This window comes from Anguilla rostrata, chromosome 2 (genome assembly GCF_018555375.3).
Source record: "Anguilla rostrata isolate EN2019 chromosome 2, ASM1855537v3, whole genome shotgun sequence".
NCBI classification, from domain to species: domain Eukaryota; kingdom Metazoa; phylum Chordata; class Actinopteri; order Anguilliformes; family Anguillidae; genus Anguilla; species Anguilla rostrata.
Window position 1 is genome coordinate 24,825,027 of NC_057934.1, and position 24,425 is coordinate 24,849,451.

Consider the following 24,425-nt stretch of genomic DNA (forward strand, 5'->3'; position numbering starts at 1 on the left):
AAATGGCTTATTCACAAGTGTACTAAGATAGTAGTCTTCAGTTAAGAGTATTCACATAATGATAACTTTATTTATACAGGAATTTGCACTTTCCATAAAAGGACGCAGGCCAAACTAATAATAAAAACAATTACAAGTACAAGTAACTCTAGCCTAAATTAGCATGTCTTTAAAAGAGACTGAGTTGAAAAATAGTTAATGTTCACTTGTGTACTTCTCCTAAACTCAGCTAAGGTGTCCCCTAGGTCCGGAAGGCTAAACAGTCTATTGTTTCTGAAATAAATTCCAACCAATGCCACTGTCCTCCCAAAACTAAAAAACTAACAAAGGAACACAGTCATCATGCAACCACATTGGAAGTGGATGTCTATACATCTGCTGAAGTGTCAAAGTGTCAAGGTCAGAGTAACTCGGGAGTAATCCCTCCTGTTCTGCCTGGCAGTGAGACACAAAAAATCCCTGTTCCGAGAGCCCAGCTGCCAGAGCTCATAACACAACCACACATTCACATCCTCAGCACCGGCACTTTCGCAAATTCAATCAGACCTCAGGGCTCCTGCCAGTTTCAACTCATATCCCACAGAGGCCCCATGAGAGGTGGGGGAGGGGACTGCAATGTAATTCACAGCAGCAGTGCTTACTGTGTCAAGACTACTGGCACACATTTCATTATGGGACAGATCGACTGGTATAAACTGCCACCCAAGTAGATGCAAATTTCCAAGTTAATCCCAAAGGGGCAATGACCAAAAAACATTAGGAAAAATACATATAACTAATAAAAAAAGTATTCAGAAATATACAATGGGAATTAAAAAAAAATTTTACGGCAAATTTTTATTTGCAAAATGGCAAACTTAAAAAAAAATATATATATATATATATATATTTACCTGTGGGCTCTGTCATACCCAGCTAATGACCAAGCACATGCGTGAGACTGTAAATTGAATCCAGCCTACTTTCATAATAAAACCCCCAACCAACTGGTTCACCAACTGCACCAACAGTTGTGCAAAACGTGATGCAAAAAACTAGCATTTCCTACACTACATTTCAATTCATTTTCCAAAGATCCCTTTGGCAATGCTGCTGGTTATTTTAAGATAAGGTCAAAATTGCCCTGAGCACCAATACAAATCGATGAATATACCATTATTATTCCTTATAAGTTACTCTGGATATGAGTGTCTGCTAATTAACAGCAATTGTAATTCTATTTTTGAAGTTCACCTACTATTTTTATTTTTACTTTTATTTTACAATCAAGTAGTTAAGGAGAAGCGCTGTGCTAGAGGGTGCAGACAGAGCTAGAGGAGGGTAAAACACAGCAAGTAGGCCACACGGGAAATGACATTTTAAATTTCTTGGTCAGGAGTTCAGCTTCCAAGCCACTCCTTGCTGTTAAAACCCTCATTAGGCCAGATTTTGGAGAGTCCCCTGTGTCAGAGCACACAGTTGGAAAAGCCAGCTCAAGACACTTTTACTTAAACAGCTGATCTCCGGCATATTCATGTTGTCTCTACAAATATCAGGGAGTTCATTTCAAATACGTACTTCTGAAATAAGAAAATATGGACACTGACCGAAAATGTCATATTTTCATACTGAATTCAGAGAAGTAAAAAAAACTATTCAAAATATAGCCTACTGTGTAGAGCCATAAACAAATTTTAAAAATGTGAATGCTAACTGCACACTTGATCATCACTGAATAAATATCATTACCCTTATGAATGGATGTATTTTGTCAAGGATAGCTAATTTAATGTACACACTTCTTGGATCATCTGTTTAAATTTGGTCAGAAGCCAAAGATTACCTTGCATATACAAGTGGAGGCTTAGCACAGACACCTGACTCCTGCTCTACCATGCAGATTGGATTAGGACAAGCCTTACAGCTGACCATATCACTTGAAGCTTTACATGTGGGCATCCTTGACATTGCACGATGAAGGGATATATTCAAACTGCAATGTTCTTTTTGTTTTTACCTTTCCATGAAATATCCATAAAAACAAAAATGCAAGAAAATAAAATGCAAATATTTAACAGTGCAAGTGAAAAGTTTTGCACTTTGTTTTTGTGGCTTTTTTCTTATTTTCTTTGTTTGGAGTGCAAGTATCCTTTTGGTTTTTATGGACAATGACTTCATAGCTACACACCCTTCAGCATAAGTGCTACTCAGGTACAGATATCACTTTGATTTTGTCTTACATTTCCACGAAAACCATGCTTGTTCAGCCTTTTCCTAATGGTGGGGTCATGAACTCTGTGTTGGCAGAGGCCTGTAGATCCCTGGATGTACCTTTAGGGTTCTTTGAAATTTCTCAGCGCATCATACGTTCTGATCTTCGGGCTAATTTGCTGGGACGACCACTCCTGGAAGACTGGCAATTGTCTTACATGTTCTCCATTTGTAAATGATCTTCCTCATTGGGGAATGATAGCTTCATATTGTTTGGAAATGCATTTATATCCCTTCACAGACTGATAAGCAGCAGCAATTGCTTCTCTGAGAACATCACAGATATCATCTTTCCCCTCGACATGCTACACAAACCTGTTACACAAACTTGAAATAACGAAACCAAAGAAAATGGCAACGTAAAATTTGTGTGTGCGCGCGTGTGTGCATGTGTTATGAGTCACATAAGGCTAGATTTATCTACTGTTAGTAGGCCTATATGGTGAGGACCATAAAAAGCCTTAGCTATGTCCTAATATGAGAAATCACAGTACTGAAAGAGGGTGTGGTTTTTTTTTTACATCACTGTAGCAAGCAATACATCCTAATAAACATTTGCCAAATGTGATGTTATAAATAAATGTGAATGTCACCAACTAGGTGGCTCATCCTGTTCTGCTAACACAGAATGTTCTCACAATGTTACTGGAATGCTTTGTCAATGTAATAACATTGCCACTACATGGCAGCAACACTGTGAAAACGTTTTGTGTTAGCTGAAAAGTATGCTCACCTCAGCACTAAGCCCTATGTAATATAGAATCATTGCCAAAAACCCTACAGTGTGCATCTGACTGGAGTTGTATGTGTTGGGAGTGGAATTACCTTAGTGGAGAAAATGCACAATGTGAAAAACATTACCTCCGCAATTACCTCCACAATACTATAGTCACAAAGGTGTGACTATAGTATTGCTTGGTGCAAATATTAAAGATTCTGGGTGCCTGTAATGGGGTGAAGATTAGTGGGCGACTGTACTGATGCACTGACAAAAAGCAGATGGGTGCGAAGTAACAAGCACTAAGCAATCAGCCCTCTGCACAGAACATATCAGTATATATTTGGATTCTGAATTATATGCCTTTCCACAAGAAGCGAATTGAATTATTCAATCTCAAAAAAACAAGAAACTTTTTTTTTTTAACCAAAACACCTTGCTCACAGACTCTTACCAACAAATCATGCATTCCCCAAGAAGATATGCACACGAATTGAGACAAAAAAATTAACAGGCTAAATAAATAAAGCATGAAGTCTATTCCATTGACTGTGCCCGCATTACATTCTGGTTGCCATGGGGATGCTTTTCCAGCAGTAAAAGAAGAAAAAAAAAAAAGTTGGCTATCAACGGCCAATTCCAAACAAAGGGAACTTAATTTAAGAGAAATTTAATCCCTTGTTTTTAACTGAATGGCTTTCTTAATTACTCGCTAAAAAAATGCTAGCTTTGCATTTCTACTGAAAACGGATATATCATGCAAGCTTTGTAAAAGGATAGACCAATAAGCACACTTTGATGTGTGTAAATCTTTTGTTACATAATTCTTGGACTGCAGCACTAACTGCAGCACTTCTTTGGTTTGGGTGTCAACAATGCGCTGCGTTACCTGTGCTAGCAACAGAGCAGCCTAGCAGCTGGTCAGTCAATGCCTCTGCGTGTGCCTGCAGGTGTGCGCATGCACAGTGGCCTGTGTGACAGAATGCGCTAGAAGCAGTGAGCCAGTGAGAAATACCCACTGCAGGCATGGCTCCCTGCCCAGAGCAGAACATTTACCTCATACGGTATAGGCAGAGGCATACATCACTCCATAAGGGCTGCCTGCCGTTAGTCCCTCAGACCTGCAGTATTTCTTCCACACTCACAAGTCTATAAATACTACCCCTAAGTGTTCTTCATTAATCTTGACAAAACAGAGCGCTCCTTCACTTTAAGCACTACCAGTCATCAAAATTGGATAAATTAATCTGGCAGAAGAAAACTAAAACCAAAAGGAGCTGAATAGAATGGGGGAGGTGCCTGGTTCCTGAGGATCCTTGTAAATTTGCTACTTCACTAGAAATGTGTGGATCCATGTCTGCTGTGACATCGTAGTGCTGACTACTCATACCAAATTACTACTGCAGTGCCGCTGATCTGCTCCCTTTTCTCCCTGCTATTGATCACCAAGGAGACTTTTCCATGCTCGAGCTGTAAATTGTTAAATGACAAGAATGACGTAACTGAAACTTCTACTTAGTTAATATTTAATCTGGGGAAATGTGGGAGCAAAATGAATCTGTTGCATAATTAATCCCTTTAAATTTATGTTAGTAATACTATACTACTTCGCGATAGGCCTAGACATTAATTCTGAAAGGTATTAAACCATATTTTTAAACCATTATGATGTTCCTGACAATGCTCAAATGAATGCCCAAACAATAGGTGACACTGCTTCAAAGAAAACTGAAATTCTACATGAAACATCCACCTGATCAGTAGCAGTGTTACACTGACAGGCATTCAGGTTCTTTCTGCAAAACACAGTATGGGGCATGACCGCACAGAGCTCTGACAGAAGGGCAGTATGGCAGCGTTCGCCCTCTTCCTCCATTTACCCAGCATGCACAGCAGCATGTGGAAATAATGCTAATTAGATTGGCTTTTGAGCAGCGTGGGCTTGCTCTCTGTAGCACAACTCGCATGGTCCAGACAAAATAGTGCATTTCCACTACGCAGAGACGGCTTCATCCGTCGCGATCTTGATGGTCTGAGTCTCCAGCATCTTCGGCCACACCGCCGTTGAAGGAACAAGAGCCAAGATTAATCTGCGCTAAACAGTGCTACCAAGTCAAGTTCAAGTTTATTTATATTATTTAAAAACAACAGAAGTTGACCAAAGTGCTGTACAATGAAAATTAAAAAGATGCATAAAATAAATAAACAAAAGGTATAAAATGCAATACACAAAGACACAACACATGCCAAGCATTAAAACTCATACGCCAATGTAAAAAGGTGTGTCTTTATACGGGATTTAAAAGAGTCAATGGAGGGAGAAGACCTAATAGAAAATGGTAGACTATTCCAGAGCCTTGGGGCAGCATTGGAGAAGGCACGGTGGAAAGGTGGAGGGGAGCACAGCCCCCACTTTAATGCTTATATCCCTGCAGCAGAAGAGCTATGAAGAGCTAAGAAAGGGCTAATGATCCCTCTCGCAGCCTAACGAACGCTCAGTGTCTTCTTTAAGGATGAGGTTGTGCCCTCTGGCCTCCTCGAACCGCGCCGGGGATGATAATAGTGAATGACACCGGCACGTGGGGGACAGGACGACGTTGCAATCTTGCGGGGACCTTGCAACAGCGCTGGGTAAGTACGGAGGGGACTGTCAAAGCCGTCCTGACTGTCCCACGTCCCTCGGTAGTGTCTGCCGCACGGAGGGGGCTGGTTTCACCCAGGAAGCTCACCCACATTTTCAGCATTAAGCAGGCAAGCCTTCACAGAAGCAGCGAGGAGGGCTTGGTGTTTTAGACTGGAGGCTGGATAGGACTTTTTCAATGGAATACTGAGACAGAGGGGCGGTATGCAGCAGTGTACACCAGTTAGAGACCTGGATACGTAACTCCAAAATTGCGGGTTCAATTCTGAGGTGGGACACTGGCAATTGGACCCGTGAGCTTTCAGTACACATCCTGGTGGACTGGATCTAAAATGTTAGCTGTGCAAATCATTCTGGACAAGAGCAACTGCTAAATGCTTAAATGTGATGTAAATGCATCATACTGCTTCTCCATCCTAACACACAGCAAAATGTCACTAGTGTCCTCAAGTCTAAAGTGGTAGTAGGAAAGTACACAGCAAAATGTCCAGTAGTAGTTCAACCCAATGAGAACAAAATGTAATCGGTTAGTGTTGAATTAACACCAGACATTTTACTGTGTAGGGCAGTGGAGTGTAGCTATTAACAGCTATTGCTGTTATAACAGTTGTCTAGACAAATAAATCAAAGTAAACTACCAAAAACACTGGCCTGGTCCCTGTAGTAAAGGGGTAAAAGCCACAATGCCAGACACACTTCTCCTAAGGATGCTGGTATGTTCTGTGTCTACTGGTAGAATTTCTCGTTTTGCCTAACAGAGGGGGAACCTTAATGTTGAATATGTCTTCTTATACAAGCTCTCATGGCGAAATACAATTAATTCAGAAGGTCCCGTCAGTTTTTGTTTGTTGTGATGTATAAGGTCACTGAACCTGCAAGTTTGCAAACTCAGGTAAACTACTCCACTCTGACACACTACTCCAAAATATTTTAGCAAATACTTTGGAGTCTGTCCATGAATTCTGAAAAAAAATGAAAGCACCCTACTCGGGGAATAAATCCAGGTCATTCTATTGAGACTCAAACGGCAACAGTGCTGTCTGACCTTTTCCAAACATAAACTTTATTGTTGTGTGTCAACTTTCCAGAAATAGATAACAAGTTCCTGGTTTTTTTTCTTCTTAAAAGTAGTATAAATTGCATGTCAAACAAGCTGATTGTTACATGTAACCTCAGGATGTGAAGATATGTCATGTTAGCCTGACCAAATGTAAGAAAAGGCCGCGTTTCCACCGCAGGAACCAGGGTCTAAATTAAGTTCCGGGGACTTTATTTTACCCCCAAAAAAGTCCCTGCTCGGGGGGTAGTACTTCCGAAAAGTACAGGAACTTTTGGGGTGGGGCGCAAGCGCTGAATATTGGTCGAGTACTCGCAGCATTTTATTTCAACCACCATTTAAAAAAATCTGCAGCCGCAAACCGATTTATTATTTATAAAATAATAACTTGAATTCAAACATTATGTTATGCGGCGCAGTAGCTTACTTTTGGTTATAGCCTGCCAACATCTACAGATGAGAAATTAAGATTGAGGATTATTTTGTGTGCTCTTCTGTTCTTTTCTTGCTTTAGCATTAAGTTGGTTTTTTATAAAATATTAAGCATTCGTGCTGGGACAGCATATTACGTACCGAAACATTCAAACGATTTAATTCAGTTGCTGAATATTTTCATCCGGATTTTCTTTGTAGTGCGTTATAATAGACTCAAAATGCTTGACACATTATGTGAGGCATGCGGTAGTTCTGCGTAATTTACGTTGGGGATACAGTAAAAGCAAACTGGAAAAAATCACCTTCCGCACTGTTTGTCAGGGTAAAATAACAGGTTAATTCTAGTAATCGTCCCTTTTGCTTTTTCAAGCTGCCACAATTTTACTCTGCGATTCTGCTATTCCACAAAAATACCAGGAAGACTAGACATATGGACTTTAATTTATCATGCATGGTTCGCATCTGCAGGGCACGCTTCAAGTATTTAGCTGCTCCGCCAACAGTAACTTTAAAAGATGAAAGCAAACGGTGGCTGTAGCACTGCAATATTAATATAAATTTTCACGCAAGTCCGAGTTTTCATTCTATTTATTCTTGTCATTTTGCGATTATATGGAAATGACGATGAGAGTCGAATGAATCAATTCAACAGCCAAAATTGTTTACGATGTGTGCATGTTTTCTGCTATAAATGTTGTTACCAGTTATTTGTGGAATGTGAATGCATTCTGTCGCCTCGGATGTCAAGATATGAAAGTGAATGTTCACATAAAAACATAGCCTAATGAATGTGTTTGAGAGGATATGTAAAACAGTTACAATCTGTATATTGGTCTGTTATATCCTGTTTGTTGCATAACAATGGTCCAAGTGGAACCACCAAGGAGAGTTTTGCTTGACAACGGTAAAATAATATGCCCAAACAGCCGCGGAAAAATATTTTAATTTCAGGTGATTAAGTCGATAAAAATCAATAAATACTAAAGTAACCATATATAGTCATTGTTGGTAACCCGTTGTATAAGTGGAAGAAACCCCTCCGGGCTGTCCCATTATTAGAAAATAACGTACTTCGGTGGCAGTACAGAAGAAATCATAGGACAGATGGACCGACGACGACGACGCTTTTTCATACGTCAGCGGACTAATTCGCCTAATCGTCGCGGGACTTTACACCGCGGTGGAAACGCAGACAACAACGGGCTGAAGGAACCTTTTAGTTCCTTGAAAAGTAGTTCCTACTTTGGGTGGAAACGCATGAAATGAATTAAAATGCAGGAATGCACTCAGCATGTGAAAATTTTGTGGTAAACCCTTCTATCAAAACCACAATGCAACGTCCCATTTCTGTTTGAGTTGGCATGTAACAACTCATCTTCAACCTATCATCCTGAAAGATACGATATAGAGGGGGTCAGGGGTTTGCTCTAGATAAAATTGTGGAAACCAGACTCTCGTTATAGGAAGGGGCTGGTGAATGAGGTTGGTAACAGTCTGCCCATTCAAATTCAGGCCCAAATATACATTTCTCAGCCAAAACCCACCAACCTGTTCAGCAGAGCACATAATATGGTAGAAGCTGTTCAGTCAGACAACAGAACATCTCGCTAGGATTTCCATTCAGAAAAGAGGCCAGCGCGCTTGGCAGCTCGGGAAGCACAGGCAGCAAGCCGTTGCCATGGTGAAAGATCCACAAAGGTGCAAGCCTGCCTTATCTTAGCTGCCAGCCCACAGGCGCAGGATCTACGTCCTGGGCATCACACATGGGTGTCTGTTTAATTTGCTCAATTTGTAGGCTACCGTCTAAATTTTCCTTGAGCGGGCCTGAGAGTTAAGAGCGCTAACAAAGGGGACCCTCAGTCACCAGGGTGCCCATCAAGGCCGTCCCCAACGATCGGCTCAGCGGACGCGAAACACGCACAATGGTCAGCTAGTCATTTTAAGCCTAAAAGGAAAGAAGCATCGACGGACACAAGATGATGCGCGGTTGGCAGGTCTTGTCATTAGATGACAAGCATCACTCACGGCATCTGTATTAGGCAGAACAGCCGCCTGCGAGCATCCCTACGGTCTTTAATTATGCAGAGGGAGGGGAACCTCATCTGTGTTCAGACTGCCAAGAGCAGCACTGGCCCCTCCCCCATATATCTTCAGCTTCGGCATCAGGGTCCACGGCGCTTAACCCAATCCTGTCCTTTCCTCTACTGCACTGCTTTACGCAACATCTACCTTAATCTTTACTCATTTGTTCTTAAAGAGAACCTCCACTGGAAAAAACTGAACTGAAAATAGTAAATTACTAATCTCACATTTGGTTCCGGTTTCAAAATAGTTTTTTTTGTATTGTTTCTAGACTATACTACATACTTTTTAAAAATACTTTACAAAACACCTACAGCAATTTGTTTGGGGCAATGCACCACGGGATTTCTGGTGAAAATTCTTCTTTTAAAAAGACAGTTGATGGTTCACATTATCTAGAGGTACTGTTTTAAGAGTCACTGATTGGATCTGAATACAAGGTGTGTAGTTGGATGTGACCACATTAACGCGAATCATCAATGATGAAAACCACGCCCCTGGATATTCAGCCTACTCGGGAGTGGAGCCACAGCCTCCAGCAGTCTTAGAATGCATTGCTATGTATCATTTCAGTTTATGTTATAATTCTTTTATTTTGGAAAACAGAGCTGTAGCTATGCTCTCAATAAGCCCTTGAGGGAAGTGAATCCGAATTTTAGAATTTATGACCATCACTAAATCTTTGGGTAAAGGATGCAAGGGTGAAAGAATAAATTGATTATCTTCTGATAATGGGATGTACTGTACAGTTTCCATTAGTGGAGATGCAGCCATTACAGAACATTGCAACATTCATTTGTAACACTCTCCTAAATGGTGTATAAACTTTTGTGTATCACTGCGATTCGGTACATGCACCACACGCCAAACAAACAAAAAACAACGCCTCACTTAATGCTTCCAGCAACATCTTGGCCTACCCACGCGTACACACACCCCCTAAGCAAAACAGAAATTTGCCATCAAAATCTGATGAGCCTTTCTTATGTTAAAGTGTTTGTGGCATAAAAACTGTCAGGCTAAATCAACAGTAGCTGTTGTTTTACTGTAGTGAATAACAGGGTAGCACATATACTGTACCTACACAGAAAGCCACACTGAATTCTGTAGGGCATGTCAATGGAACACCGGTTGGGTTTTGGTCAAGAGATGAAGCAGAGTGTGTTCTTTAGGGGACTTGAGGTGGTTTTCAGTGGTTGCACATGAAAACCACCTCATGTTTTAGTATTTAATTATTGATTGTCTCCACTCTCCTGAAATGATAGACAGATGCTGCATTTACAAGATGGGCTATATAAAAAAAACATTTTAAATTTAGAGAAAAGAAATACTGGTTGAAAAGATTTGTTAAAAGGAAACTAGTGCAAGGTAGGCTACATGTAGCCTAGCCAGCCTATACCGTGCACAAAGTAAATATTTGTCATTTGACGTTTTTCAAACTCAAAGTCATAGATTATGATTAACCAAAACGAGACTAGACAGCGTTTCCCTGTCAGTTTCTTAATGCTGATGATAGCCAATGTCATCCCCAGCACTGATATTGATTGCACAGTCCATTTAAAACTCAAGTGAGTGGGAAACAGCAAAAAGCTGCAGAGTTCAGTGGAGTTCACACCTGCTGTGACAATCCTACAGCAAACAGATCACAGCAGAGCCAACATGGCCTCCTCGTTCGACCCCACCCTCCTGCGGCAGCATCAACTGTGGTATTCTGGGGAGCCGCTACACAGTGACGGACCGAAAATGAACAGCGGAGAGACGAGTGAAAAAAATTCAAAGGTGGCTGGTGAATTAGTGATTTACTGAGGGAATGCAGGTACACGCAGTTAACATTAGGCAAAGGCAAAAAAAAATATGTATGGGACTTACTGACCAGACATAATGTGTCATGACCAAGAAGTATTTTTGGTGATTTTTCATCTTCAATTTTGCAGCTAGAATGTTGTTATTTTGATCCAGTTCTCAAATGTTGGTTTTACTTTTTATTTATTATTCAGTTTCCGTTGGTTAGTTAAGAACACCTCCGGTTAAAAACCCATTGCTTGCTACCTAGCTAACAAGCTAGCGGAGCTAATGCCACCAGCCACCCCACTCACAGTTCCTGGTTAGCACTTCACGGTTGTCTCTTAGAACACTGACAGAAGCTAGGAAACTAGTACTAACTAGCGACTAGCAACTGAAAGTGTGATTACTCTGGTCCAGCATGCAAGTTTTGCTTATTTTTTTATTACTATTTTTTGTTGTTTGCACCAATATAATGCAAAATGGAACATTGCACTGGCTAAAAAAAAAAACCCATATAACTGTTTTCTCGTCTTTCTCGCGTACAGAAAACTTCTGCATCACACAATCAGTAAATACACTGCCTTGCCCCTCCTGATCTGAATATTACAACGTTACAGCATTGACTGGAGCATAGACAGCAAACGTTGACCAGCTGGTGATTGGCATTAAGCCTGATCATTTTGAAAAGTGTTATCACAAAATGAAAAAGGAGAGTTTGAAAACAAAAACACCATTTGGAATTACAACATATTATTATGAAATGAAATAATGTGAAAAGGACAGTCATGAGGTATGAATGATTTATGTCAAAATGAAGAGGTATTTATTATTTACCTATTTATTCATATATTCATTTATGTATAATTCCACATTTATTTAACAATTTATTTCATCATTGGTATGTTTAGCCCTCCATAGTACAGACCCAGTTTTCAAAGAATCAGGACCCAGAGGGGACAATTCTCGCAGCAGTAAATTAGATTTCTCTGGGGGTCGCCCATCCAAGAATTAGCCAAGCCAAGCCCTACTTAGCTTCAGCCCGATAGCTTCACTGAGCCATGCATAATTATTCATGTATGGCTAACTGGGCTAAATGCACTAAAACCAGAAGAGGATTTTGTAAATAGGGTGCAGTATTCAATTCAATTAAGTAATGGTGTGGAAATATTGACCAAGAATCTAAGCTCTTATTATGGGCATACTCACACTTGACCTAAATTGTTGTATGAACTCAAGGAACACACTACAAAGGGGCCTTTGAACCTTTAAAGTTTACATTGTATTCAAAAAGTATGGCCAGAATTCAATCAACATTTGTCTTATTCCTGCGAATCCCTAACAGAAACCCGCAATTGCCAATAAGAGCCGAGCTAAATGGGAAATGGAAGTTGTGGAACAGGACAGGAAAATGGCGGCAAATACAGAGGACTTCTGCTGCCTCCCAGATGAGCAGCAGAAATGGAACACACCCGAATTATGGCAACAGTATGAATGCTTGTTCAATGCACACACAACAAGAGCAACAAGTTTCATCTGACTGTCAGCATCCATGCTTGTTTTGCTCTAGAGCCACATTGTATCACATGAGTTTAAGCAAGATCCCAGGTTCTGAAAGTTGGGACTTTGATTGATCCTGAGTATAAATGTTAAGTGTGTGATGCTCTGTTTTGGCCAAATCGTCTAGTGGGGTCTCCCACGTTTTCAATATCAGTTAGGATTTGAAAAGTCCTGCAGAGTGCACCAAGCATGACACATAGGCCTAAATGTTTCTTTTTAAATCCAGAAACAGGCCCAGTGACCCATTTTTCTGGCTACCATGGCCAGAAGACGACATCTGGGGGACTTTGAAAGACGGATGGTTGTTGGGGCACATATGGCAGGAGCTTCAGTGACTAAGACAGCTGAACTTGCTGATGTTTCACAAGGAACAGAGGCTAAGGTGATGTTAGCATGTAAGTCTTAAGGAAAGACAACATCAGCTAGGAGCAACAGTGGTTGAAAGTGCATACTCCTCGACCATGTTATCCATGTAGTGCGAGATTTTGGCAGGCTCGTTACCCATGGACGCCAAACGCACATAAAACACAGAGTAAATTTGGCTGAAATACTGCCTCCTGTCAGTCAGTTTATGAGAAAAACAGAAAAAAGCGCATGAACTCAAGTTTTACCTCCTTGTATATGTCAGTGTCAAACTCCAATGTCCTGGAGGCCTGCAATGCCCGAAAATATGTGTGGTATCCTTTCGATCAGCAGCTAAGAAACAACCTAAGAGCAAGGTGAATGGATTCTGTAGCCAATCAAAGACTTCACTGAAGTGAAGCACACTGAAAACAAGCAGACACTATAGCCTTCAGACATGTGCTACACATCAAGTCGGTGTTGGACAATACGCATCGGGTAAAACACGATACAAGGGTTTTAACAGAGACTGACTAAATGCAAATGTTCCAGTGTTCCCCTCAGTGTTCTGTAGTGTTTCAGGCTTGGAGGACAGGTTTCGGGTGTATTGGGGACCTTCGGTTTTCCTGTGCGCAGAGCCAGTGAAGGGGAGGACACTGCGAATGCAGAGCCTGACAAGCTGTGACAGCACCGCACCGCAACTCCCACGCTTCTGGACTCGAAGCCAAGCAGGTCCAGGCTGGGGACCAAATAGGCTAACGGCTAAAGGCCTCTGCTGCAAACTGCAGTGAGAGAACAATCGCAGGGATGCAAACAGGCAGCGATGCTAAAGCCAAATTGTTCGCTATATATGCTTTCAAAATATGGCACATATTATGGTATAACTGCCATCATATGTAGCATGACCACATCAACAAAAATGTGTTTTATAATCAGGATTTAGCTTAATCTCTCCCCGCCCCTCCTCCCCCAGACATACTTGGATATGCAGGATATATTTATAAGGTACGGTATGTTCAGAGCCAGAGGGTTCCCAATCTAAATAACTCGGCGTTAAATGTAAGCAGCAGAGGGAAAACCGGGCTGATCGAATATTAATTTTTGATGAGGGGAAACGGTCCAGAGCAATGCGCCATCTCACTCGGCCCGCGAGCCCTCTGTGCGTCTCAGAGCGCTTGGCTGAACGGAGCCGCGACTGCACCAACAGTCAGCCCCTGCATTACGTCTGGGAAAATAACATTACCCATTCACATGTAAATGACGCTGCATGCACATGTGTATAATCTACCGAGGTGGTACTCACATTAACAATGTCTGCTCATTTAGGCCTAACTAATCAAAAAATACTGTATTGCGATAGGCCTAATTCCTTATGTAGTCTAACAGTATAACAAGGGATATATGTTTTGAATGTTTCTGTGTTCACACTACAAATGAGTAAGACCCTAAATCAGGGGTGTCAAACTGCAGCTGCGGTTTTTTCAGGTCTTTGCAGCTTTCTTCCAATCATAAGCCAATTGAGGCCTTGAGGTTCTCTGGCCAAAAAAAGACTTTTGTGTTAATCACTGGTGCTAAAACACACCGAAAACCAGCAGACACTGCGGTCCTCTAGGACTGGATTCAGACAGGTTCCCTAGCTCATACAATGCATTATCCCATAAAAGCTTTCTCAGTAAATTGCAGCAAAGCCCACACAATATGACTTCTAATTGAGATAACTGACTTACTGAGCAAGTATCCACCTTACAATCAGTCTGTTACAGTAGATCCATATTCTTACCATGCAAAAATCACTCTGATATTGAAGCGTCATAAGATACTTAATGGTAACCACACACAATTCGTCATTAATTCCAAGCTAACAATACTGTACACCAAACCTAAATTTGGTGAATTTAAATAACTTGGTGCTGAACTAAATCCAGTTATCTCAATTAGAAGTCATATTGTGTGGGCTTTGCTGCAATTTACTGAGAAAGCTTTTATGGGATAATGCATTGTATAATTTAGCTAACAATAACATTTATTATTACAGTGGCCCAAGATATAGCCTATATAACTAAAAGTAGTAAGAAATCAGTCATTTTACGAATACTGAGAAAACTATTGTACAGTACCAGACAGTATTTAGCCTAAGTGTTACGAATGAGAAAGCGAGGAAGAACAAATTAATTAATATTCTCCAAACTTTGCGCCACTTTCGTTAAAGCTTGTCATTAATTATTGACGACTCTCTGAACAGCACAAACAATCGTCCGCCAGAATTGTGGGAGTGGAACAAAAAAATTAAAAAACAGCTGAAGCCTCAATGAGCTTGAGGCTTCCAAAGTATGGCTTGACAAAACGATTAACAAAATCACCCCAAAATCAACACACAAGGATCCAAAGAAGATCCAATTGTGCTTTAGTGTAATATCAGGGCTGCAGAGCTGTTAAAGCTGAAGCCTATATTTTTTCTGTGTTGCAGCCTGCTTCTTCTTCCTATAGGAACATCCATGCACAAGTGAACATGCAATTTATGTTTTCTGGGAACATGCAGTAGGCCTATAAGAGGCTCCTCGGTTCAGGTATTTTTGGTGAACTTCATCTAGGCTACATTATATTCTACATTTAGTAATTCACTTACTCAACATGCTGTCAATTTATACATCTGAATATTGACAGAAGCAAATCTGGGTAGCCTGAAGAGTACAATGGCAGTTCCCCAAGTGGGAATTGAACCTGCTACCTCTAAGTTACGAGTTTCTTAAGCATTGTTTCTGGTTGTTCAACTGATATATTGGGCCAATCATGCAAATTACAACTGTCTATCAGACTATAACAGCAATGTATGTCTGTACTGCTGATAATACAGAGGCAATATTTGGCATGTTTAGCCTTGGATATGGTTCTCAGATCTTGGAATCGAGTCCACGGTGGATACTACAATCAGAAGGCTGGCTGAACCTGTTAACTAAGGGAGACTGCATAATCACCTGGCATGGAATGTAAACAATACTTTAGAACCTGTCAGCACTGTTTAGAGCAGGGTTTCAGACTGCAGTCCTCAAAGGTCACAGTTCGTGCTGGTTTTCCATGTGTCTGAACACTTGAGTGATTCATTTAAATCACTGATTCGCTACACAGTCCAGCCACATTTTCATGGTCTAACTTGCATATTTGTCGAAAGGAAATCACAGCCACCAGCAGAAATGGTGACTCTACTTGACTTGAGTTTGTAACCCAGTTTAAAATAAGCAAGGAAGTCCTGATGTGAGGCTCTTAGTGATACAGTAAGTGAATTTCCTGACATTTTGATGTAGAACTCCAAAGTAGGCTAATCCTCACAAAAAGAACAAAGCCACCCCATTCTGAGAACAGGTCCAAACCAAACTTGCACATGACTGAGACCCTGCCCGTCCTAGCGCACAAAGTGTCAAAATGAGACAGAAAGCAGGAAAGGTACAAAAAAAGACAAAGAGAGGCTATGAGAGTACCCTCTTAACTCATCAGTACCAGTTCACGCTCCAGCAGTGCAACATGCCCCAGCCTTCATTCAGTGAGTTGGAGTGCACTGGCTTTATCAAATTTGCACGTCACAGAAACACAGATTCTATCTGTCAAGATGGATACAGTGTGATGGCTTTATGCTTCTTTGTCAAAAAGCCCCAGATGTAATTTCCTTGACTGCACAGACTGCACTGCGTTTTGTAGGCTGAACGATGTGCGTAATGGCACTGCCTCATTTAATTACGTTTCCCCAACATCCCTGCCTTGTCTGCTCCTCAAGACGAGAGACAGGTTCTCTAGGGTTTGACCCTACACGTGTGACAGAGAAACGCTCTCGCACTTAGACCCACGCTGTCCCCATGGCTAACTCCCCTTGGGAAAGCAGGTGCTCTTGAGGGAGAGGAAATGGAAATGAGCAAGCCATTAAGGAGGGTTTTTTTTTGTTTCCTGGAGAACAGCTTGTCATGAGTTTGCAGAGTGCTGACAGAGCAGTGAGGTTCCATTATTGGAACCGTTTCAAGAGGGCTGGCCAAGCAAGTAAAGCATGGCACTGCAAAAGCATGTTTAAAATGCAATGCATGATGACACAATGCATTTCCTCATGACAAGAGGGGAAGCTGAAGACACACCTAAAGACACCGTGAGTGATGCTTTATGAGCCCCCAAGCCACACACGCACACACACTGTGTATTTCAAAAATTCCAATTCTGTCAGGGTGGGTGTCTTCCCTGGCTGGGAAACTCGAAACAGTGTGGGGTAATTGGAACATGTCAGGGTCCCAGTCACAGTAAACCAAACAGAATAGTACCCGCAGTTCTGCTTAGTAGGAAAAGACAGTACTAAAACATGAAGACAGCCTTTCGGTTTAGATTGCTTGCTTTATCTTCAAGGTATACGAACAGTTACAATACTATACATTTAGCTAGCTTCGTCATTTGCTAACGTAACAACAGCTGTTAGTTACGTCGATTCTAATGAATAGTAATATTCCTCGTTAGCCACCACATTTCCTTTTGCTGTTAGCCTACGTTTTCAAAAATGGGCAGCCTCACAGAATGGTTTACACTCTCAACAGCGCATTGCGTATTGGTAAGTAGCTAGTCATTGTTGAACTAATCTTGAAGAAAGTTTAAATACTTAGCTAACTAACTAGCTAAATAACTTGTATAATATTCCATAATGCTAGCTAACTAGCTACCATTATGGAATACCAGACAGCGGCCAACAACATAGATTTTTTTTCACCAGCCAACTTATTACTAACTAGCCAGCAAGTAACCAAACACCTGAAACAATCATTTCAACGTAACCATGTCTAATGATGGGTTCAGCTAGCTAGCAAATTATGAGATATTGCTCGCTTGCTAAAGTTTGCTCACGGGTCTAAACCGCCCGGCAGAACAGATAGTCATTTAAATTGCTCTTCTACTATAGCTGCCTATCTTGCCAGGTGGCAGACAAGCCTACCAGCTAATTTACTTCAGTTCTGTGCGCGATACTGGCAGACTGGCCAGCTTCATAACCAGGGGCAGAGCACACAAATACATCTTCCGGGCTGGTTGAGGTTTGAATGACGTGCATCTGCGCTACGTTTGTTAGCTTGACTGACTGGTTCACAGAAACTTTTAACTTCCCCACTTTTAACTTATGTCATTCGAGACTGGCGGCGAGAATTTCGTACACCCGCTTTAATACATAATAATTTAAAAACTTACCCGGGCCGCCATCTTCGTGTTTGTTGTTACTCAGCAGCAGTCCAGTCACAAGCTTCCACACAGCACCACTGACAGCGCAAAACAGAGCTTAGGGTAGTAGTGTACGCTTACGTTGGGACTGGTGCGCGCACGTACAGTGGGGTGTTCACGGTCGTCAGTCATAAACAGGGACTGCGCAAATTCACTGATACATATGTGTGAAGTGGAGTAATAGTGTAGCGTTCTTTTTTTGTTTTTTTGTTTTAATCAATTAATACTGTCTAGATTTGTGAAACCATAGACGTGTGAACTTTTTCTTATAAACTGATGAATATTTTTGGATCAGAGACGCATATGTTGACAAATCTTAGATCTGGCAATTTCTCTTCCGTTTCAGTGAGCCACCGGCGGATGTAGCTGATCCTCGTATATGCAGATCATTAAATTCGCGCAGCACCTAAGCAGGCATGTGTACGAAACTCAGGATACCTGTGAACTGGAAAACACTGGCTGCATTTCGCCAACGTCATCGTTCTTTTGAACGACTGAATCAGATTGTAATTACCCGGAGCAGTTAAATTGTTGCAGATGTCTGGAACTTATTATTTAACGTTATGATTGATTTAGGATAACATTTTTAAATAATTAGCGTTGAATGTTCCTACACACGCATTCAACTTCCATTCATTAAAACGATGTCTTTATCAACAATCCCAAAATGAAAAGATATTTTGTAAATAAAGAAAAATAAATAAGCGCCAGGTGAAAATGGTGTAGCATTTGCCATTTGCCACACTGTATGACCACCACCACGTGGTCAAAATGCATATTGCCCTCATGTTCCAAATTCTGTGTGCGTGTGCGTGCGTGTAGAAACAGTCAACTTTCATTAAAATGTCTTTATCAAACAACATTAAATCATTAAACCACATAAACACGCAAACACACGCACACACGCACACACACACACACACACAACAGAACAACATTTGATACTATGCACCAAGGCCATGTATTGTACACATTGGGGGAGGGGACGTTTATGTTGTCAATCTCAATTGGATACGACATATATCAAGTCTAATTTTGAAAGGGGACACAGCCAAGAGAATTTGATATACCCTTTGTTATTTTGAGTCAGGATGTTTTGTTAATCATCTTTTTTTTAATAGGTGCGGTGTGTAGAATTTAGTGCCATCTAGCGGAGCAGACTAAACCTAAATCCAAACGAAAATGCGTTTCACTTGCTTAAAACAAGCCTGAAGGAAAATTATACCTAAAACAAATAAGAACTAAAGATGGCAGCAATACAGGTGTGGCAGAGCATCATATGGGAAGATACCCAGCATCTGGTGATGTTTATGGGTCAGACTTCAGGCAGTCATGGAATGCAAAGGATTTGCAACTAAGTGCTAAATATGATGAATTTATATTAATTTGTGCAATTACTCATGGTCCCCTAACATGGGGAGACTATATATAAAAAGGCTGTCATTCCTACACAGATCACCCAATATGGATGTACCTGAGCAGATCATATCAGAGCTAACAGCCTGCACTTTAAGTTTATTCATTTCAAATCCAATGTGCTGGAGTACAGAGCAAAAACTAAAATTGTGTCACTGTCCAAATACTTAAGGACTGCGCCGTTTATAATGCACACTACAGCATACAAAGGATGAAAAAAATGGAAACTGTATAGTACACCCGGAGCCCTGAATAAAAAGTTGCTCCCCCAAAATCTGTCTGTCCCCCCTATCAGAGCAGTCTAGAACCAGGGCTGGTGCGATTTATAGCACACAAGGCTTCATCCATTATGCAGTTCATGAAGCCTTGTGTGACCATTGTCAATGTTTACCTTCCAGTTCTGCGAAGGCCTGGTTAATCTTCTGGCAAATGCTGTCTTTCAACAGTGTAGATGGGACTTGAGTGCCACCTGCTGTACTGAGGGACCCTGAGCAATGACTTTTTTTCTTACATTTCAAGTATTCATTAAGCAATGCGATGAAGACAAGTTTGTAAACGTGGAAGAAAAACCCTTCTACCGTTAATCACGAGAGCTGGAAGTTTGACAGTATGTCCGTTCTGCAATGGATTTCCAGATGAAGTGTACTTCTGCTCGGCAGCTGGATGCACGGATGCACACCTGGAAATTGTAATCACTGGGATACTTTTGTATGTAATGTGGTCTGCAAAACCTATTACCAAATTTTCAAAAAACAAATTTTCTTGTAGTGCGTAGTTTTTCCAATGCTAAATAAATAAATTATTTAAAATTGCCACTGAAATAAATAGGCATAACAGCATTTGTTTTCTTTGGTTATTTATACTGTAAATTATTTTCATTGCATAGAGGCTTGCAATATTCAAAAATTAGCAACCAAGTTTAAGTAAACCTTTTTCTACTCAACAACTTCAATGATTCAGAGATAAATTATTTTTATCTAAATGATTTTTTTCCTGAAGTGAATGTGAATTAATTCATTTTGTGACATTGGTCCCAATCCAAAATATGACCTGTGTGTTTGCCAACAAAAGTTCAGCAGTTTTTTGGGAAACTGTTTTTGGTTAATTCCTAACCTTGGCTTTCATCCTAGAAAACACTGCAGATATGCATTCTATAGACAGGTATAAAGATCCTATGTTCACATTGCGCTATATTGCAAACAACTGCATAAAAAGAGGTAACAAAAATTTTGAAACTGATCAAATTCAAAACTAAGGGGAATAAATAGGCCCCTAATTAGGTTGTTGAATATGTTTAAATTAATTCTTTCCCTTAAACTTATTAACACAATGCAGGTTTGGCTCGTTATCATTTGCTCCGTCTTAATTCTTTATTATTGACAAAATAGCTAATTTTAGTGTCCATGTGTCCGCACCCCCAATTACGGGCCTATTAATTCACATCAAACGTAAACTTGATCCATTAAATGATTTTGTAACTTCTTTTATGCAGTAGTTTGCAATATAGCACAATAAGCAGAATCTAAACGTGATTTTTATTCTTTATGGCATGCATAGCTACTTCTGACATGTGTCTTAAAAGGGTAATTAATCCCTGTAAAAATAAAAAAAACACATAATTAAAAAAAATCTACAAGTGGGTCCCCAGTCGGAGTCTGAATGCTTAGACCAGTGGTGTCAAACTCGTGCCATGGAGGGCCGTGTGTATGCAGTTTTTCATTCCAGCCTCAGATCTTGATTATATAATTAGTTAAATTATTTGCTGAATTAGGGATGCAGGTTTGTGCACAATGGTGACCCGACGTCTATGGTGACCCGCATTGTCTAAATAAAAATTCTTATATTCTGTGCTTCAATGCAGTTAAACTCATATGGCTGAATGAGTAATTGGACTCAATTAAGGCAGCATTAATTGGTTGGAATGAAAACCTGCATACACACGGCCCTCCATGGCACGAGTTTGACACCACTGGGCTATGTGCATTAATAAGCCAGTATGTATGGGTTAACACACAGGCGTCAAACTCCAGTCCTGGAGGGCTGCAGTGTCTGCTGGTTTTCAGTGTTAAATCACTGATTGGCTAAAGAATCCACACACCTTGTTCTTCAGTCCTTAATTGGCAGCTGATTGAAAGGAAACCACAAAAGCACGCAGACAATGCAGCCCCCTTGGGATTTAGTCTGACACCCTATGGTTAGCAGGAAAAATGTTTATTGATGAATAATTAGTGAGTTATATAAATTAAATGTATGTTTTTTCCAGTATTACAGAAAAGGCTGTGCAGATAATTTTTGTGAAGGAAGAGAATGTTTTCTGCTTGTATGTTAGAGGAAGAACGCCTGAGAAAAGGAAACGATAGTCTCCTCTCATTCATTACAATCTATCCTGTTTCACAGGTTCTTTAATTATCCGTTGCGGCTCTTCTTTGCCATGACCTGCATCACTACGCATTCAGAAACCATCACATTTTTTTACCGTATGTATTTGGTTTCTTTGAATTTAGCATATTTAATATTCATATAATTTAACAGGAAATATATTTAAGAGTTCTATGTTCCTAACTAAACAGCCCAAGCAAAAACGGGTATCAGCCATTCTAAATGGTAATCTATGAATTGCACGTCTTCTGTTTCCTATCCATTTAGTGAGTGCTCTTATCCAATGACTTACACAGGAAAGTATCTATAATCAGTAAATAAAGAGCAGCATTAACATAGAATAATGAACACCTCCTTAAAGAAACAGTTCTTGCATTAACTATATGGTTATCAAAATCAGTTGTCCAAACATTGTCAAAGATATTCATACAATTTGTTCTAATAATAAACTGATAAGAGCACAGTGGGAAACTGAGTGTGCCAACAGCACTGTGGTGTGTAATATTAGGAAGTCACTAAACAGTTTTAAACAATTAACTTATGTCATAGAACCGATTAACTACAAACTTTTATCGTTGTAGAAAGGCCATTTAAAACTCAATTACATAAATTTAAATGCATTTAGCAATTAATAGCAATCAAAAGTAGGCAACAATAAAGCCTTTTTGTTGTGCAAGCCTGTTTACAATTACATTACAAATACACCATTCTTTCACACTTACATATATAGGTTTACTTTCCTGGATAGTAAACAATAGACATGGTGCCATCCAATGCATGTTACAACCTGCATTTGATCTGTCTATGAACAAGGGCAATTGAGATAAAGCTGACTGGATAAATGGAATGTATAAACAAGACAAAGTGACTCTTCTCATTAGAAGGATCCAAAGATAAGCAGCCATCATTTTTGCTAAAGTCAGAAATGCCACCTCAATTGACTGGCATGCAATTCAGCCTAAAAAGGGACCAGCAAAAACACCCTTAACTGACCATGGCACATTGTGGGTGAGCTTTAATTGCAGAGATTGAGTCATTTTAAAGTCTCCTTGTCCTTGGTAAGAAAATGCGGTCCTATTATTTAACATCTCAACTCATTAAAGATAAAATTTGAAGATAGGGACAACCTATTGACACACAAAATTCCACGACTAAGAGAGGACAAGGGCTTGTACAGACAGACAGAAGTAAATTTAAAATGGTGGAACAAACTCCCTGTTACAGTCAGGGCAAGTTAGTCTTCCACCACCGAATTAAAACACACCCGTTTAAACTGCATCTTGGCTTAATGACTTTATCACTGCTTGTTGTTTAAACTGTACGTATGCACTTTTGTAAATTGTGCTGGGTAAGAGCATCTGCTAAATGCCTAAATGTAAACACTGAGGACAACGTACTACAATGGGGTGTCAAACTCAAGTAAGGGCAGCCTGAAAGGTCTTATTTGTGGTTTCCTTTCAATCAGCAGCCAATTAATGCCTTGGGAACAAGGTGTGGGGATTCTTTAGAAAATAAATGACTTCCAATTAATCACTGGTGCTGAAAAGTATTAAACCAGCAGGCACTGCAGCCTTCCAGGGCAAGAGATTGACAGCAGTGTCCTAGAATGTCCTGAAGGAAGGTTTTCACTTTGGGGTCAAATCTTTAAAAACAAGGCACCAGAATGCTTTCGAGTTTAAGTGGCTAACTTCAGCAAACGAGGCTATGACAGTGGAAAATCATAGATGGGACACCATGTACAAAAGCTTATAAAAAAAGATCAATACATCTGTTGCCAATGAGGTGATGACCCAAAATGTCTTTTGCAGAAAACACCACATTAAACGTTAGAAAGCTGAAGTACAAAAAGTCAAGAAACAATAACGCTTTTGAAAAAAAAAAAAACATTTTATTTGAACTCATCTGAACATCAGATATACTCGGTAATTGTTGGTCAGCAAGAACCGCTTGTACATTTGATATTGATGGCGTAAGAAACCCAAAACAAGCAATCATTCTTTTTTTGGTTTGGTTGGGTGGGAATCAGTGGAGGATTCTGTGGCCTAGGGGCTACAATACGAAGTTCTTTCAGAATAAGATAAAGGCCGAATAGGGGAAAAAAATAAAGAAAAGAAAAAGCCAAACAAAAACCTACAGAGTGGGATAGGAGACCAGTTTATTAAATATCAGAGGCTAAATAAACTGTAAAGGAAAACTGCAACATAAAAAGTCCATGTTAAACACCGTTTCAGTTTTAGTGGCCAAAAGGCCTTCAACCTAATTTTGTGAAGGACACCGCAGTGACACAAATGTGTTCATAACACAAAATCATTTAACACAGGCTTGGCCCCAGTCAGTGAGGATATGACACTACGAGATCCTATGATGATGTCATAGATGAAATAGAGGATAACTATGTAGCTGCATCACTTGCATGAAAAAATTAGAACATCATATACCCATTTTTTCAAATATGAAAGAACCACGTAAACTTAGAGAAAGTAATTTGGGTGAAAAAAATGCCAATTTTTCTATGAAGGGTTGGAACC

General features: G+C 40.2%; 1 protein-coding gene across 2 annotated transcripts in view; it reads right to left on the bottom strand.

Annotated features, from left to right (window-relative positions):
* The window catches only part of LOC135247651 (vesicle-fusing ATPase), a 60,406-nt gene extending 42,166 nt beyond the window's left edge, over positions 1–18,240 (bottom strand). Inside the window, exon 1 of one of the 2 annotated variants that reach the window (XM_064321362.1) lies at positions 18,073–18,240. In XM_064321362.1, coding sequence (XP_064177432.1) covers positions 18,073–18,084 — 12 coding nt within the window. In that variant the 5' untranslated portion in view covers positions 18,085–18,240. The remainder of the gene's footprint in view (positions 1–18,072) is intronic. The other variant, XM_064321361.1, reaches the window with a different exon arrangement.
* Positions 18,241–24,425: the final 6,185 nt, after the last annotated feature.